General features: G+C 46.4%; 1 protein-coding gene across 1 annotated transcript in view; it reads right to left on the bottom strand.

The window, feature by feature from the left end:
• Positions 1-12: 12 nt before the first annotated feature.
• The window catches only part of PDPK1 (3-phosphoinositide dependent protein kinase 1), a 98571-nt gene continuing 80930 nt past the window's right edge, over positions 13-17653 (bottom strand). The window contains exons 18-19 of the mRNA XM_025193591.1: positions 13278-13403; positions 13-1988 (exon numbers count right to left, since the gene is read on the bottom strand). Coding sequence (XP_025049376.1) covers positions 1959-1988; positions 13278-13403 — 156 coding nt within the window. The 3' untranslated portion in view covers positions 13-1958. The remainder of the gene's footprint in view (positions 1989-13277; positions 13404-17653) is intronic.

Here is a 17653-nt window from a genome sequence, read left to right as displayed (position 1 = left end):
AAGCCCTACAGGCTGCAACTCCACGAGCCACCGAGGCTGAAGAACACGGGTCATGTCAAGCTGCTTGAAACACAGTGGCTATTGCAGCTGAGGAAGTGCTTTAATATGCAGTTTGAAACAAACAATTATTATGCTTATCTTCAGATACATAGGATTTACTTATTACTATCTAGGGGAAATTTAGGCATTAACTCTAACCTGATAAAATATGGATGCCTAAAAAAGTATAAAAAGTATAAACATTTCCCCTGCAGAATAATTCCATTTTAGTAAATTCAATTATGTTTTAACACCTTAAAGAAAGACAAGCATTGTATGTGGTACTGCAGAGGGGCAGCAGCCTCCCGTGCAGGCCGTGCCCACGGAGCAGAACACGTTACAAACCCTTTCAAGCATTCAGTGCATGGACGGCCACTGAGCCCATTGCTTGCCCTACTCAGTAGAAATGGTTTTACAAACAGTTCCAGGCAAACTTTTCCCAGCGTACAACAGTTTAAAAAAAACTACAGGTGGACCCTAGGCGCTTGCAAGTCTGGTTTCACGTGAAGCATTACATGCTTCAGTGGTAGAAGATATGGTATATGCACAGATGCTGAGGTTGTTTCATTAAACAGGCTGAAATGCGTTTAGAATTCCAGACAGTCTCTGACGAGCCTTTTTAAGCTGCTCCATCTGAAGCTGTGCAGGCCAGTGAAGCTGCAAGAATTGAGAGCTTTCCTACTGTCAATTTGGTTCCATCAAATTCAAAGATCATGGTAATGGTTTTGTTTAAAACAAACGCCCCAGACTTATGTATTAAGTTACCACAGGCCTGTCCCAAAAAAACTGAGTCAAGTGTTTCCACGCAGCGTTCTTAGAAAAAAATCAGAAAGAACTGCATAGTTGAAACAACAAGGAGATGGACTTGTAAACATCCTGAATATTCAAAGCAATTAATTCCAATTTTTAATTGGGCGAGTTCATGTTCACACTTCAGGGCAATTTTAAACCCACTCACAAGAGATTGGAATCTAGCACTAACCGGCCACGTATCCGTACACGCTCCAACTCTCAAAAATACCTAATGAAATCCAAGAGGAACTCAACACTTGCAGGCAATTTAAGAAGTACATACGTTTGGGTAGAGCAGACACTTGGAAAAAATAGACCAGATGCTCAGGTGTAAAATTCATTTTTAAAAATTACCGATTCTCTTTTTGAACATCTGGCTAAGACTGGAGCTTAACTTTTCCAGGAGGAAGTTTTGACAGGAGGAATGACTCAGACAAGGGACATTTTCTCTAAGTTTAGTCTTCCCTTTGTATATTGAAATAAGCCCTCTCTCTAGCCATGATGCGCACCCTTCCTCTCCTATGGGACCTCTGCCTGGAGTGTAATTTTTTACATGCTAGTCTCAGCTGATCTCCTACACCTTTCTGACATACGAGAGCGTGTCACAGAGCCATAAGGAATGTGCAGTATAAGACAGTAAACTGGGGCTGCCATTGATTCTGAAACAAACAATGTAGGCCCAAATATTTGCATTTACGGGCTGTAATATATACGTAGCACCAAGTACATTGTCCTTTAATTGTTTTCATGATTAATACCAAAACCACTTCAAACTGATCGACATTGGGTCAGCCAGCACCAGGTGGAAGTGCTACATGTCTCAGAGGAAAAAAGGAGTGCATGGTGGTTTCTTTCCATGTGACCAGTATTAGTCAGCCCACGAGAGAGTACAACCATGCACTAGAACCAAAACTTAACACACTCTCACAAAATCTATTCCCATTCAGTAATCTTGCAGTGCTTTCAGCCAGTTTATACCAGCTTATAGGCAAAAATGGTTCAACCCAGAGCAACAGAAAATTGTCTAAATCAGATCTCTTCATTTCACAGCCAAGCCTCTTCCATGTGACAATTCACTGCATCTTGGAATAAAAGAGGAAAAAAATCTTCAGTGTTCAATACTGTCTTCACATCCTGGAACCTCGCTCTTGCAAAATCTGGAAGAGAGAGTTAAAAATCACATAAGTGAAAATTCCCCAGATATCACACCCAAAGCCTGGGCACCACAGAGAGAAAGTCACCGTGGCTCAGCTGGGTGGGAACATCGCAAAGAGGCAGTTTACGGACTTTCCTGACACAGATGCCTTAACACAGAAGAGCAAAAACTGGCTGCCAGGTGTCAGTCACCTGAACGAACAGGTCGCCATGAGCCGCGCAAGTCACACGAGCAGGAGGAAAGCTGCGGGAACAGCAGGTACGTGGACTGGGCCAGCTTCTCTGAGGACAGTGCTGTTGTCACCTACTTGTGACTGGGCAAGGGAGCTCACCTCCTGTCTGGACTTTTATTCCATTAATTATCCTTGCTCTCATAACATTTCTGGAACTTTGTTTCAGCTGCAACCTCTGTCACTTAGAACAGCATGGAAAAGTGCACAAGCCACACAAGATGTGCCCAGCAAACCTGGTGCGGACGCACTGATAGTGGGAAAGAACCTGCCGACAGATAATGTTTGGAAGGAACCAAGCGCCTAAGGCTGCTTACACACGTGCTCCAGGGTGGGACACTTTCATTAGAGCCGCTCTAATTAAACCACCCGCAGCGCCTCGTGTGGTCAGCGTCCCGCAGTACAAGATGGCGGTGAGGGCGCTTTAACTAAGGCTCGTTCAATGGGCTTTAGTCAAAGCACCCCCGCCGTCATTTTGAAACGTGGGACCCTGAACACAGAGCGCTGCAGTACATTGGAGCGTTCCAATTACAATACTCCAGCAGAGTCGATTAATCACATGTATTTAATTAATTATCCTTGTAACATTTCTGGAACTTTGTTTCAGCTGCAACCTCTGTCAGTTAGAACAGCATGAAAAAGTGCACAAGCCACACAAGATGTGCCCAGCAAACCTGGCGCAAACACAGCGATAGTGGGATTAATCAAGTCTGCTCCGATGGACGTGTAAAAGTGCCCTAAGAGTTTATATGAGTGAGGCCAGTGTCTGCACAGAACAGGTTATTTGTAGTTGCCGCATCTTACCCGATTTCCTAAAGCAACCCAGGGCATGACGTATATGGCAAATTCAAAGGTGAGGCTGCTCACTCCGCAGAACAACTGGGTAGGTTTCTGAAGCATGAATGCTACCTGTTGGATGATGTATTATTTTTTTTAATTGCTTGATCACTCAGTAATATTTGTGTTTGCTATATTTTCATGTAACGTATCAGCTCGTGTAAGTCCCCTTACGCCTGCAAAGCATTCTGGTCCTTACACTCCGTGGGGCTCCATTTTCCACATGCTACCTGGCCAGTACTTTGTTTTTCACCATACAAGGCAGGCACTTAAGTGGCTTTAAACTTCACAGTGAGCGGGCTTCACCCATGGACAGCCACCAAGAACTACTTTTCCATAGGATTCAATTAGCTCACAGTGTCACAGCTGCAAGACCCTATGCTTGTAGGCAGAGCCTACAGAGACTGGCAGACCCATCACTCCAGTCCTGCTCTGCAAACCAGGTATCTGGTACAAATCTGTCTTAGTAAATGAACTACCAGTTCATATATCAAACCCCTTCTGTTCCACCGTGTCCACCTTTCCCAGCCACGAGAGCTGAGCCTGTCCTCACCCTGTGAGGGCAAGGGGCAGATGCCCATTTTTGCCAGGAGAAGCCTGTTTACAAAATTATTCAACTCAGAAATTAGGTTTTGGAAAGGTGGGGTTTAAAATATATTTTCAGGAGAAAACAGCATTTGAGTTTGTGCCCCTGAACTATCTGGTGACTCCACCCTGTGCCACCTGTTCACATGGAGCCCATTTCTCCTCTGCTCGCCCCCAGCTTCCTACTGACGGTTTGGACCTTTTTGCCACAAATGGTTTTTGCCTCCTTCCATCAGGAAAGGGCTCCTGGTTCCTGTTCTCGGGTATCTGAGTGCTTAACGTTCCTAGGCTCAGGGCTTTAAATGCAATGGGCAAGAAGTAATGAGGAGCACAGCGACACTGCGAATCAGTTCCACAGTTTGGCTCTTCAGGAAACCAATGAACAAATGAAGGGGCAAGTGCTGACTGCAGAAAAGACGATGCAACAAAGTGCTGAACGTGCATGGCACGCAAGTACAGAGCAGTATTTACAGAGCAGTCAGTGGAAATAGGCCCAGCCGATACCTCGCCCTTGTGGTGCCAGCAAAGGCACACAACTCCCACCACCAGCAAAAAGGATGTTGGAAGCTAGACATGCTAAGGCAGGGACGGGCAATTATTTTGGGCGGAGGGCTGCTTACTGAGTTTTGGCAAGCCATTGAGGGCCACGTGACAGGCAGCCAGGGGCAGATAAATATTAATTTTCTAAATTTTTTAGGGGCCCCGTGGACCGGCTAGAATGGCCGGGCGGGCCGCATCTGGCCCCCGGGCCACATTTTGCCCACCCCTGTGCTAAGGAATCCCCTAAGGAATCCTTCCAGTGGAATTTGCAGCAGGGTCCAGCTCATCACCAGTTAACATCCACACCTGGAAACACATCACAGCACTGTACACCTATGAAAATGGAAGCTGTTTAACTGCCCAATGGCTCCACACCTGAGGAAATATCTGTTTTAAGAGAAGGTTGGCATATACTTAGGGGCGAGTTTGTGCGATATAAAACTATGCTTTTCCTGGGTTTTTTTGGGTTTTTTTTTAAGAAAAAGAAAATCAGCCAGCAAGGGGTAAAGTGGTTGTAGTCACCTAGGATAGCACCTGTCCTGCTGTGCATGTGCTGAGAGATCTGCCAGGACCACAGTTCTTAGGGGCCCTCAGGTGTAAGCTTTACTCTGAAGTATTTAAGTGTGGGAGCACAGTGCTTCCTAGGTCTGCACCGGGGTCCTGGCTCAGAACGGATTCTGACAGAGCGCCTCCACCTCTTGACTCACCAACAGTACTGCCAGTGGCACCTGGATTTTATTTGGTGGTCGGATCCTTTCTAGATTAGGAGAGCAGATGACAGCATAATTAGTGGGTCTATGAATGTCTAAGCAAAGATTTTTAGATAGTTTTTAATAAATACTTTAGAACATCTCTCACTCAAACAGTATGTACGTCATCATTAATAAACCTCAGCACTCTAGGCTGTTAATTAAAAGCACTGAGTGAGAAATTGCAGGGAAAAACACAAGTGAAATCTGAGTATGCCAGCCCTTGAAAAAATTACTGAAAATTGTTAACAAAGGGACTGGGGAAGAATGCCTGTGCTGCCATGGAGCCCAAAACCACACTCCTTACCCTTCCAACTAAGAAATAATTAATTGCTTTATTTAATTGTAATACAGTCAATCACCAGTGCCCACATATAGTATAGTAGTGCCCATAATGTGTGGGAGCTCTCCGAACACAGAAGACCGCCCCTACTCTGAGCACAGTACAACCTGTTAAGTGAACCTCAGAAGCATGCATCTTACTACTCAAGCTAATTGTATGGCAGCAAACGTGTGCCTTAGCTCTATTATCCAGGAAACTTCACCACAGTATACTCACTAAGTGCTACGCAACCACCTGTGATGTCAGGTCCCCCCCCAAAGCAGCTGAATAAATCATGTAATGAATTCCAGAGTTCGTTTCTGCACAGGAGTGGCATCCCTTTAAAGACGTAGTAATGAACTTGCTTAATCCATTTAACATCATACTTCCAGCCTGGAGCATCTGCACACAAAGGTTGATTGATTGGGTTCAATCTGTTTTTTATTAGTTTAGCTTGTGTGGGCAAATTACATCACCCTGAAAAAATGCTTCCTTGTGACCGAGACTCCTCGAAATGGACTCTGCATATTCCCACTCCTGAAGTGCACTGCCCAAGTACTAGCCAGACAGCTGCACCTAGACCGCGGGGTCCCTCACCACCGCTCCTCCACTACCACGGCCTTCCTCATCGCTTCTCCTGAACACCCCCAGGGTGAGGGGACAAAGGGGCCTGCACCAGGCTACCTGAATTCCTTCCACTAGCTCTTCAGATCCAAGACCTCCAATTACAAGTAAGCAACCTTCCTTTCTCCTTTGAGGAGCCTCTGCATAGGCCAACTTCTGCCGCAGGCAATCAGTAGTCTCATTCAGGAAGGTGGGATGAGGGACTTGAGTACTTTGTCCAACTGGGCCTCAGATCTTGAAGACAGGCGCAGAACACCACTGCACAGAAGCGAGTCCATATGGTGCTCCATCAGCAGCTTGACAGAGTTCTGCAGCTAGGATGCGTCTAAGGCCCGTTGCTGAGGACACGTTGGCTCTAGAAGAGCTACTGCACGCTCCTGGGTGGCAGCCCCTCCACTTCTGAAGTTACTATATACACACATCTGGCCACACCTCAGAGCTGCACCGAGACTGGCTAGTCACCTCGCTGGGGTCACTTGACCCCAGTTGTCTTTTCCTGCCTAGTGCAGGGGGCCTGGACCCGATGATCTACAAGGTCCCTTCCAGCCCCTGACAATCTATGAGACAATGCATCCCACAGCGGGGAACATGGAGAGGCAACCCAAGGACAACCTGGGTTGGGGACCTGGTGACCGTCTATAAACTCACTAGGGGGAACCAGAAGGGTTTGCGGGAGACGCTGTTTCCCCTAGCCCCCGCTGGCATAACAAGGAGTAATGGGCACAAGTTGATGGAGAGGAGGTACAGATTGGACATCCGAAAAAACTACTTCACAGTTAGGGCGGCTAGGAGCTGGAACCAACTTCCAAGGGAGGTGGTGCTGGCCCCTACCCTGGGGATCTTTAAGAAGAGGCTGGATACCTACCTGGCTGGACTCATTTGAGTCCCGTTTTTGTTTTTAGGGTTCTTTTGTTGTTCTCCCGCCCTGGCGGGGGGGCGGGCTAGAAGATCTATGAGGTCCCTTCCGACCCTAAAACTATGAAAAAAACAACAACAACAAAAAAACCTTCAGCAGAATGCGTGATTCCAAGCCAGGGCACCGTACAGTCCACACTTACTTCTCTTGCTTTGCCATTCCCTTCCTGGCTTCGCTTCATCTTGTCCTTCCTGCAGCAGTGTGCATCTTCCCCACCTTACCCCACCACTCTCTTGCTTTTTTCCCATATCATTTCCCTGCCCTCTTGAGCCTCGCCTTCCCTCATGAACAGGGCCTGGAAATTTTACCAGGCACCTGATTTCCAGAGGATTAAGCCTCTAGATTTACATGGGTAGGAGGAAAGGAACTGCCCGAGGCAGCCACCACCTCCCTCCTTGCTATGAATTTGGGATTCCTATTATGTTTCTGTCCCTGCTCCGTGACTCCGGCCTGAAACCATGGCCGGGCAGTAATATACCTGTTGTGTTCGCTGCTGCACAAAGCATTCTGAACAGGTGGGAAAGCAGAGATGCTCTGTCCACTCTCGCTCTCGGAGAAGCTTCGTGAAGCAGCAGGGCACTGGAGGCAGAGTCTGTGGGCAGAGTCCATGCGTGCATGCTCATGTACATCTGGAATATTCTTAATGACAATAAAGCCTATTTACTTATTTTAGCATAAGGATTAGATTCTCCTGAAGCAGATGACCGTATTGGAAGCAACTGGTGAGCAGATTTCTCCTACCTTGGCAGCAGCCACTGTTACACTGTGCCTGCTTCTGGAACATTTTAGCACCTCAAGATAAACAGCTTTTCTAATCTATGTGCAAGCAGCACTGAAGGAATCAGCATAAAGACTATTTCTAGCTGTACAGATGAGAAGCTGGAGTATGATCCCATGGGATGAACATCTTTAACTTCCATTGACTTCAGTGTTTTCACTATAGTTTGCGTTACCTGGGAGTCCAGTCTCTAACAGAAGCTCTGCAGCAGAACAGACGTAGCTAATACCAGACTGAGGGACCATTTTCTGCAGAAATCTTTGTTGTCCCTCCAGATCACGGCTTTAAGAACTCCAAGTTTGCTCCTTCATCGTTCACACAAGTGATGTGAACTTTGAGAGCACACTCTACAGGAGGATCGCCAAACAATAATACAAGATGACCGCTCCCCACGTGGGTTCTTCCCTTTTATACACGTAGTGACCGGAGCACAACGACCACATGACCTGCCTGTGTTCATAGGGGGCTTAAGCCAGGACAGAATACAGAGCTTCCAACTCCATCTTGCATTTTGTTTAGACTATCTTTGCTGATTTATATTTCAGAAGGATAAGTCTGTTAATATATTGCCAGCCCAGACATTTAGTGAAGGTATGGTACTACGTGTTTCTGTTAAACACCGCTGTATACAAAATAGTTGACCAAAAAAACCTTCAGGAAGTGTAATTAAGAAACCACAGAGAACAATTTCTATCCAAAAATATTTGCCACCAGAGTGGAAATAAGACACTTTCCGTGTCCCAGAATAGCTTTGAGAAAAAACCAGAACCCATCAGTGCAACCGGTAATAGAAGTGTTATTCATCACAGAAAGCACGGCAGCCAGAAGGGGTCTTCTTATGTTATCACCATCTATGCAACAGATGCTACTCTAGATCTATTACTATTTTTCACCTGATACTAGGTAAAAAGGCAGCTATGACCACAGGACAAGTACACCAGGGCTAGCCAAAGGATGATACTGGTGGGGCGTGGGGGTTGGATGGGACAGTGGAAAGCATGTGGGTAAAGTCCTAAAGCAGCTAGTGCTCACCATCACATTTACACTTAATCTGAGTCATTCATATCGTAATCCGTCTCTTCATCCTCGCTCTGAGCGGCATGCAGCATGCAGCAAGTGTAAAGAAAGGAAGGGAAAAGAAAAATTACAAGTGAGTCAGAGCCAAGGCAAAGTACAATCCACTTATACTTGAAGTACTTGTTTGAAGTACTTGAGGCTTTTTTTAAGTTGACCCCATCATCCACACGTCAGTCAGACAATCTCAAGCAGAAACAAAGATAAGCAGCAGGAAAACCCGTTTTGCTATCTCTCCTATACATCTATCAGTGGGCAGCTCTTAATGGTGCCACTCAGTACAGCAGTCATCCAACACAATGAAAAGGCACAGTACGTGTTGAGACAGTTTTTTCAAGAGCACTACAGCTGGTACCAGAAATCTGAGAGCTCTGTCGTCGCAGCTTCATGTGCGCGCGCGCTCTTAGCACCCGGAAACCTAGCTCTGGAGGCCAACATCAGGAACAGGATCTAGACATCCTCTCCAGAGGCAGGTCAAGAAAGTGGGTGTGGAAGAGAATGGGATTTGGGAATGGAGAATTCTTTGAAACAAGCTGCCTTTGTACCTTGGCTATCATTAATGCCACTGGAACAGTGAAGCCATCACCTCCAAGGTTACTTCACTTCCCTAAGCTACGTTAAAAGTTGCAGGGGCATCCAAGCTATGACACAGTGGTTAAGTGGCACCTCTTCATCCCCCTTCTCTCCCCTCTGCCCAGCCTGTCTCTCACCCATTGACTCCTCAATCTACATCTTCACTGACTGCCTGTCTTGCATGCAGCCCAGCCCAGCCTCTGGCTGCTTTACGTTGCGTTCCATCCAGGAAGAGCACACACCAACCGCAGGGACTTCCTCAGCCTGACGAGGGGGTTTTGAACCCAAAAGCTTGATTAATTTGGTTTTTTCCAACTATTTAAGTTGGTCTAATAAAAGATATCAGATTAACCTTGTCTACCTCTTCCTCAACACACCCAGAAGCTGGTAGGGAGGCTGCTTTCCTCATGACGGCCAGCTGTTCTTCCAAATTTGCACGTTATTACATTTCACTCGAATGCTGAGGAATTTATTCAACTAGTTATAACCGGCAGAAATCAGTAAAACTGAGCTTAGACAGAAATCTAACTCAAAAGCCAAATGGCAAAACATATATAAACCATATTTAAAAAAATGCAAATACCCATGGCCAGAGCCCTTGGAGGCTGTTTTCCTTACTTAGCTTCTCTGACCTAGGCCAGGGGTGTCCAAGAGACAGCCCACAGGCCAGATCCAACCCATGGGGCCATTTCACTTGGCTGGGGGGCAGTCCTGCTGGTGCCGGGAATTTGATAGCAGGGTGAGCAAGGGCAGGGCCTGCTACCGAATTCCCGTGTCCAAAGTCCCACTGGTGGCATGTTCTGCCGGCTGGTGGGCAGAGGGGTGGGGGCAGGCAAGAGATGGCTGCTCTAACATGCCAGGGTTGCTTAGTGAAAGCTATCTCAGATTACAAGATTTTGTAGGTTTTATATACGCTAGCACTGTCCAACATCTCATAATGAAGCATGCTGTGTGGTATTTAACCACGACAGTTTACGTGTCAGCAAATCTTCCCTTACGACACTTCTGTGTCTTGGAGGTCCCAGGGTACTGATCAGTATTTAGCAACGCGTCACTTTAGAAAAAAGTTAACACTTTACAATACATGTCACTGGGGAACCTTTTTCATATCTCTGGAAGCTATTATTTCCTGTTCTACCCAAACTAGACAACCCATGCCGAGCGTGAAGAAAACACTAGATAAAAAACCTCCAGGAAGGAAAACAGCTAGAGAAGTTAAATTAGCTGGTGTTGCTCCTAGGATATGATTTTTTGCATTGTGAATTAACACTATTATTCAAGATACTGGTGCCTCTTTCATGGCTGCACTGACATAAGCAGTTTTCAAAGCCCTGACACAAGAGCTCCTGTCAGTCACCTAACAACTGCTGGCACAGACAGACAACGCGTTCGTGTTTTAATGTAGTGACAACATGTTGAAGGTCAAGCCAGGCACTATTTAGTGCAGAGATGGCCACCCTGTAACACACATGCCACAGTAACACAGGGAGCTTCGGTGTGGCACATGAGCTCCAGGCATTTGGTTCAGGGAATGCTGTGGTCTTGCAGCACCATCCTGCCGAGCCCAAGCCTCCATTCCTCCAGCCCAGGGCACAAACTATCAGATACACCTCACCTCTGGGGCCAGCGATCAGAGCAGCACCAGGGTGGGGGAGCATAACTTGCTGTGCACCTGCCAAAAAGGTTGGCCACCACTGATGTAACAAATTATGGACCTGAGAAAAATCTCTCTCAAGATAACAGGCCCCAAGGACTAGTTATGATTTAAAATGATCAGAAATGCCCAATACCTTCCAAACCCAAGACTCTATTTGTTCAAGGCAACTCTACCCCTTCACCAAAATCCATCATCCCTCCAAAACAGCACAATGTACTTTAAAAGAAATATTAAAAGAACAACCCTCCCCATTCCTCTATTCACAACACGTCTTTGAAAAAATATCCCCTCTTTGCATCTGCACAGGCCACACATGGATTCTGGTTCATTACATCTTCAAACTTACTGCTGCATTTTGGCAATCTGCCTGCTCTCCTATCCTGACAAACTCCAGCTTGATGTGCGTTAGTCAGTACGTAAGAACGGAGCTCTGCTTGTATCTCGGCATGCTTTCACCCACCTGCTTTCTGAAATGACTTTGCTTGGAACCACAGAGATCTTTCAACTGTCTAACGAGACGCATGTGCGCTCAGTGCAGAAGGCTTCATGTGCATTTGTGGCCACAGATCAGGTCTATGCTTGTTCTTGGTTCTTAACCTGCCTGATTCTGATCTCATACTACTTCCCATTCTGCTCACTTCACACAGTGCAGGGCTCCCCTGTGAATCAAGATTCCTCAGCATTAAAGAAGCTACAGCATTCCCCAGGGCCCATCTACTAACTTGTTCATTTCAAAACAGGGCGCAAATTTTGGCATCTCTCAAATGTCTGAGTGCAAGAGCTGCACTGTACCAATTCTAGACTCTCTCTCTGGTGAAGCCAATGGTGGTCTGCTTCAATCTTTTAGATATTTTCTATCGAGTCCAGTCAAGTCCTGGGCCCTACAGAAGCATGCTGCTGCAGAAGCATCACTGAAAAGCCATGCAGAGATCTGCACTGTGTTCAGAAGTTCCACTTCACTATTTTTTTCATGGTGGCACACACCAACATTTAAGTTCCCGTACTGAAAAGCTCAAACTAAGGTAACGGATGGAAAGCGAGGGACAGAATGCACAACGCGTTTTACATCATTCTGTGTGTGTGCTGCCTAAGTATCACACCGCCCCCCATCCAGAGGGTTTCATTTTCTTTAATGGAAAAAGGTGGCTCTGGCCATGCAGATCTGTTTGGGAGGATGACCCATGTATAGGGTCTTAAAATTTAATCACGTTCACTATTTTTTTGTGGCTATGTTAACTCTCTGTAACTTCTTTTGTGTCTCTTGTGCCAGAGATGCATTTAAACAGAAGTCACTCGTTTTACTAAATTAACCAAAAATAGTTTTAAAATGCTGAAAGCTTTATGTACTGAAGTCTCACTTGAATCCTACATTGCCACACTGCATTTCTGCACACCAAAGCACAGTCTTCTGCCATGCATGACTAAAGATATCAAGCCACAGAAACACGAGAACACGGTAATAAATGCAGCAGACAGGAGCTTACAATGAACAATGTAAGCAGGTCACAACTGACAGTGAAAGTCCCAGACCAGTTTTGTGGGGTTTTTTTCCTTCCCGTGTATTTCCTGAAAGCCAAATATTAAAGCTTGGCATTTTACTGGTTGTTCTCAGCTGGAACTGTAAACATGTTTACCTGAATGGCAAACTTTGTTGGAAGAAGATGACTAGCTTACCTAGCCGGTATTTGTGTAACCATCTCCCAGCCTACAGCCTTCCTAGCACCTTGTAAATTGTTCAGCACACACAGAGAGGAGGAACGGTATGTTCATTTTTTGTTTGGGCAGGGCTAACTATAATCCAGTTGTGTCATCCACCACTATTATCTCTGGAAGCCAACTACCCATGCATCGGAGACCTGCTACCTGCTACCACCTCTCTGTGGAGCTGATTATGCAGAGGAATGAGGACTGAGTGGAACCCCGAGGCCTGTGGGCTAACTACTGCCCTGCAAGCAAGTATCTTCACTTGGGAAAATACTTCTATAGCTTCTTGCAAGTGCCCATGTTCTTCAGGTGCAATACGCTACATCCACACTCTCATTTGAAAGAACATTCCTGCCAGGGTGAAGTATTGCTCTTCTGCACGGTATCTCAGATTCTCAGCTGAAGACAGAAGAGATTCACTGAGGCTCAGACAGGGCAGTATGCAAGTCAGGGCTAGTACAAATATTCCATTTACATTTCTTGTTCTGTAACATGAGAGACATGTTGGTTATTGGGTGGGGCGACTCCTTTATTTTAACCCGTATGGTTTATAGCCTCGCACAATGGAAACAGAACTGTAACCAGTCTTGGGGGAGATACAAGTATTTAACAAAGTCTGCCAAACTTTCTTTTGGAGTACCAGGCCCCATCTAGCTGCTTTTGCATCTTCTGTTTCCTCCCCCCAGCGCTCAGTAGACTTACCTTTGCTTTTTCACTGGGCTCGCTCGTTGTGCCATACGGTGTATTATGCAGCTCCTTCGAGACAACACACAGAAATTCAGCCTGATCTTCATTTCCGTAGTTATAGGAAGAACCAATACTGACCAACTGAAAGAGGAAAGAAAGTCTTAGGGGCATGTCTGTACAAAATCATTCATACTGCCTTTTCTCAACTCCCTGAGCTCCAGCACGAATGCAAATAAATATCAATGCCACCAATCTGATGTGAAAGCACAGCAGCTCCATTTCAGGATTTTAAGAATCTGCTGATCTGAGGGTGGAATTGCCTACACAAATTGTTACAAAGGCAGGTCAATGAGAAGCGGTAGCTGGAGACCTCCCTCTTCTTCAAAGTTAATTAAAAAAATATCTGCATGTGGTTTGGTTTAAACAAGCACGTAGCCCCACGCAGGGAGTGCTTGAGCCTGGACAGACACGTGATTTTATTCACAGAATAACCCTATGCTTTTATTTGGAACGGACACAGTCCAGGGTAGGAGGCCACAGTTAGCACTCAAGTGGAAAACAAAGTGACAAACAGGAGTGGGACTTCAGGACTAGCGTTCCAAACCCAGGTGTATTCTCACTGGGAAGCTGGGTTAGACAGCGCTGCGAGTGGAGGCTTTATGTAATGAAATGTCTTGACAAGCTGCTAGAAGTCCCATCACGGAATAAGGACCGCTGGTCCCTGGGTGCAGCGGGCTACATTGCTCGTGGCGCTCTGGTATTTCCTGCCTCCCACGTGTCATTTGCAACTAAAGAAAACAGGGCTGGAAGGGACCTCCGAAGGTCAGCTAGTCCACCGCCCTGCCTGAAGCAGGTCCCTCCCTGCTTCAGCCATCCACTTACCCAGGGGTAAAGGATTCACACATCCAGCCTCACCTAGCCACTGAGTTAACCAGAATGTATATTAGAAGAAGGAGAAGAAAAAAAGGATGGTAGGTTTTTAGGCCACAGAGAAGATGACAGCTTCGGCTACTGTAATGGGATCAGCAAACCAACCTCCTGGACAGATCCTCTATTTACCAAATGCTGTCATAACAACTGCACCAAAGCCATCAGCTGTGCTGTCACAGATGTATGAAAGCCTCTCTCAGTACCCTGATTTTCCATTAAAAAATACCCAAAGTAATTTACCCGTAAGATACCCCGGATCATTTTCTATTCAGTTCTCAAAAGGCCTCCAATACTGGCCAGTGGCTCAAGTTTGCTGCTCTTTAGCCACACTGGAAGCAGCTAAAAGCTACTGTCTAAAACAACATTATATTTCATTATCCCAGTGGACCAATACAGATTTCTAAAGCATTTGACTATGGGTGGCAGAAGCATCAACAGCTACAGCCAGAAAAAAAATAAATCACAAAATAAAGACGTTACCACCGTTTCCATCAAAAAAGTCTACCGAAGCCATCAAAACAGGCTACTTATCTCCACAATAGGAACCACTTGCACAAGAGGAGTCATAGGCTAACTTGGCTCCTGAGGCACGGAGGATGAGTTGGAGAAGCCTGCCCTGCCTTACAAAGAAGAGCTCAGAAGCCGTGCGGGCACTGGAGACAACTCCACGCACACGCTAGTGACCACTAACCTGCTTCCTGTCAGCCGGACCGTGCCTTTGGAAGAAGCTACTTAAAAAGTTCTGGACCAAACCCCCAAACCGAATGATATGTACAGCTGATGTGGTGTAAAAGTAAGTCTTCAAAACGCAAACACAACAAAAAAAGGAGTCTTTTAAGTCCTTTAAAATCAGCTTAAACAGTGAGACTTTGAAAATACAAGTCCCCAACGGACTTACAGCATAAAATACAAATTGCAGTTAAGTTCTGTGAACAGCCGACTGCCTTCATGCTCCACAAAACAATAAGTCTGACCCGAGAGCAGCTAAACTAACACCTACAGCTATTACTCTGCCAAAAGAGGAAGAAACGCCCTTTTGCTCACTGAGGCTCAGCAAAAACAAATGTTCTCTGAAAACAGCTGTGCTTCAGTTCATACACCCCTGAATCTTCAGCCTCGTGTGAGACAGGATAGCAATTTAATGGCAGCGATGTGTTCATGCAACTGCTGGCAATCATTTTGTTGGCCATGATGAGCCTGGGTGAGCAGTCATCATGCTACTGATCAGCTGGGCATTTCCCAAGTTTCAGATACAGGCTCTTTTGTAATGTTAAATAAACCTGGATTCTTTATAGCTGGCCCATACTAAAGCCTTGCAAAGGGCTCATTCAGTAAAATCTGTTCGTGGACATGCTACTGAGAACACACTGCCTATTCAGGCACAATGCCATGCTCAAGGTTTCAGTCCAGAGCCCATTTTCCAAAAGGAGCTGGTCTAGCAACCTCACTGGATTCGTAAGCCTTCCGTGCGTACTACACCCGGCCTCTCCTCCTGCAAGGAACTGAATTTGCGCTGTGCCTGCCCTGCCCTGTGCTGCTTCTGAGCATGCATGTGTTAACAACAGGTTTCTAGCCATTCCTACACAGCTCACTTTTCAGCACTGTTTCTTCAAACTTTTTTTTAACTCAGGTTATAGGTCAGCATCTTCAAACTGAAATAAAAACCTTTCAGTTAGCATTTACAGTTTCAAAGCAGGGCTCTATTTGTGTGTGCATCTGCACACCATCAGGAAAGATGCTCCTCTCCAGGCCTCTCATGGCTGGTTTTACAATTTACCCTTTTAAAAGCCCACTCTTCTCTTGCCTATTTCAACTTCAATGAACTCTTCTCAGTCTGATTTATCTACAATGGGCCCAGAGGACTGTATTATATAGGCCAGAGGTTCTCAATACCTGGCCCGCAGCGGGCTGGCTGCCAGACCAGAAGTGGCCACGAACCGGCAAACTGCGGCCCCCCAGAACCGGGCAGAGGGGCCGCGGCTCCTTCCGCAGGGTTTGGCCCACTCCCGGCCCAGGGGGTGGGGGTATCCTTACCTGCCTTCCAGCCGCAGTCGGCTGTGACTGCTGGGCTGCGGCCACTTCTGCGCCACAGCATAAAAGTTTGGGAACCCCCGATATAGGCGGTTCCCAAGACCATCAAGTTAGCTCGCTACTTTTAGTGCTTTGTTTTTATGCACCAAGATGAACCCACAAGAGAAAGCTCTACAGGGCCTGGCCTCTCGACGTGACCAGTACAAAATAACAGCAAGTCAGTGTATCAGTGTTGTCATGACCCAAAGGCATGATTTTGTGTGTGCTTCGGCACCAGAGTTATCCCCGCCAGGTTGCAACTTCATTGCACGGGAGAGTTTCCTATTGTTTTTCCCCCCGGGGCGGCTAGCGATTGGGCTGTTAGCCGTATAAGAGGCTTGAGCAGTTTCCGCCCAAGCCGAAGAGGACTCCACGTCCATCTCGTGGAGACTCCGGATACACGGCAGGGTAATAGAGACCCTGTGTGAGATCCAGAGGAGCTTGGCGGCCTGATCCATCGCCCACCTCTTCCCGTCTTCGAGCGGAAAGAATTTATAAGACGTATCTACGAGTCCGATTTTGGTGGCGCGCTCACCCAGGGCATCCGGAGCTCTGTTCCGTGAAGCCTAGCAACCTCCACGCGACCGTCCGTGTTGTCTGTGTCTGTAACCGCAACTCAAGCAAGTTTTCCAGCCTACACCACGACCATCTCTGGTGTAAGTAAACAATGTTTAAATCTACCGTTAAGCATCTGTGCCTAATTCCAGCTCGTCGCCCTCCCTCTCCGATCCAGCGTGCCCGGGCTGCTGGCCACAGCCCGCGTGCAGCACGGAAAAGGGCCCGGGTCGCTCCCGGCCCGCACAAGTGTGACAAAAGAATTCCAGTCCAACACAAAAGTGTTTAGTGTTGTCATGCTGAGAGTTTGCTCCCTGGTTATGTCATATGAAGAGACATATGTCCTCTGTTGATAACTCCGGGAGAGCAGCTCAGGGGCAGACCGCTTAATGAACTTTATGGCTGGAAGGGACACGATGACATCATGTATAAGATAAAACACAGAATTTCACTAAGAGGTTCTTTAATAAAACCCATAATGTCTTGGATCAGCCGAGACATCTTTTAGAAAGATAACTGGTCTTGATTTAAATTCTGAAGTGACAGAGAGTCCTCAGCATCCATTGAGAAAATGTTCAATATCAGATATTAAAATAGCACAACTCAGGCAAACACAAATGCTTTCCTGGTGGTGCAAGTCAGGACTTATAGACACTAAAACCTTCTACAGGGATTAACATGAAAACTAAAAATGAATAGCTGCAATTAAATCTATTAGTATTTGTGTTGGCAACATGTTTCAGCAAGGCCACCGGAGTTGCTCCAGGAATGGTATGGAGCAGGTAGGAAACCACAGCATCGACAGAACGGCAGTAACATAACAGACCTAGACTCTG

Source organism: Alligator sinensis, unplaced genomic scaffold (assembly GCF_000455745.1).
Source record: "Alligator sinensis unplaced genomic scaffold, ASM45574v1 scaffold1269_1, whole genome shotgun sequence".
In the NCBI taxonomy this organism is placed as follows: Eukaryota; Metazoa; Chordata; order Crocodylia; family Alligatoridae; genus Alligator; species Alligator sinensis.
This window is presented reverse-complemented; position numbering and strand designations above follow the sequence as displayed.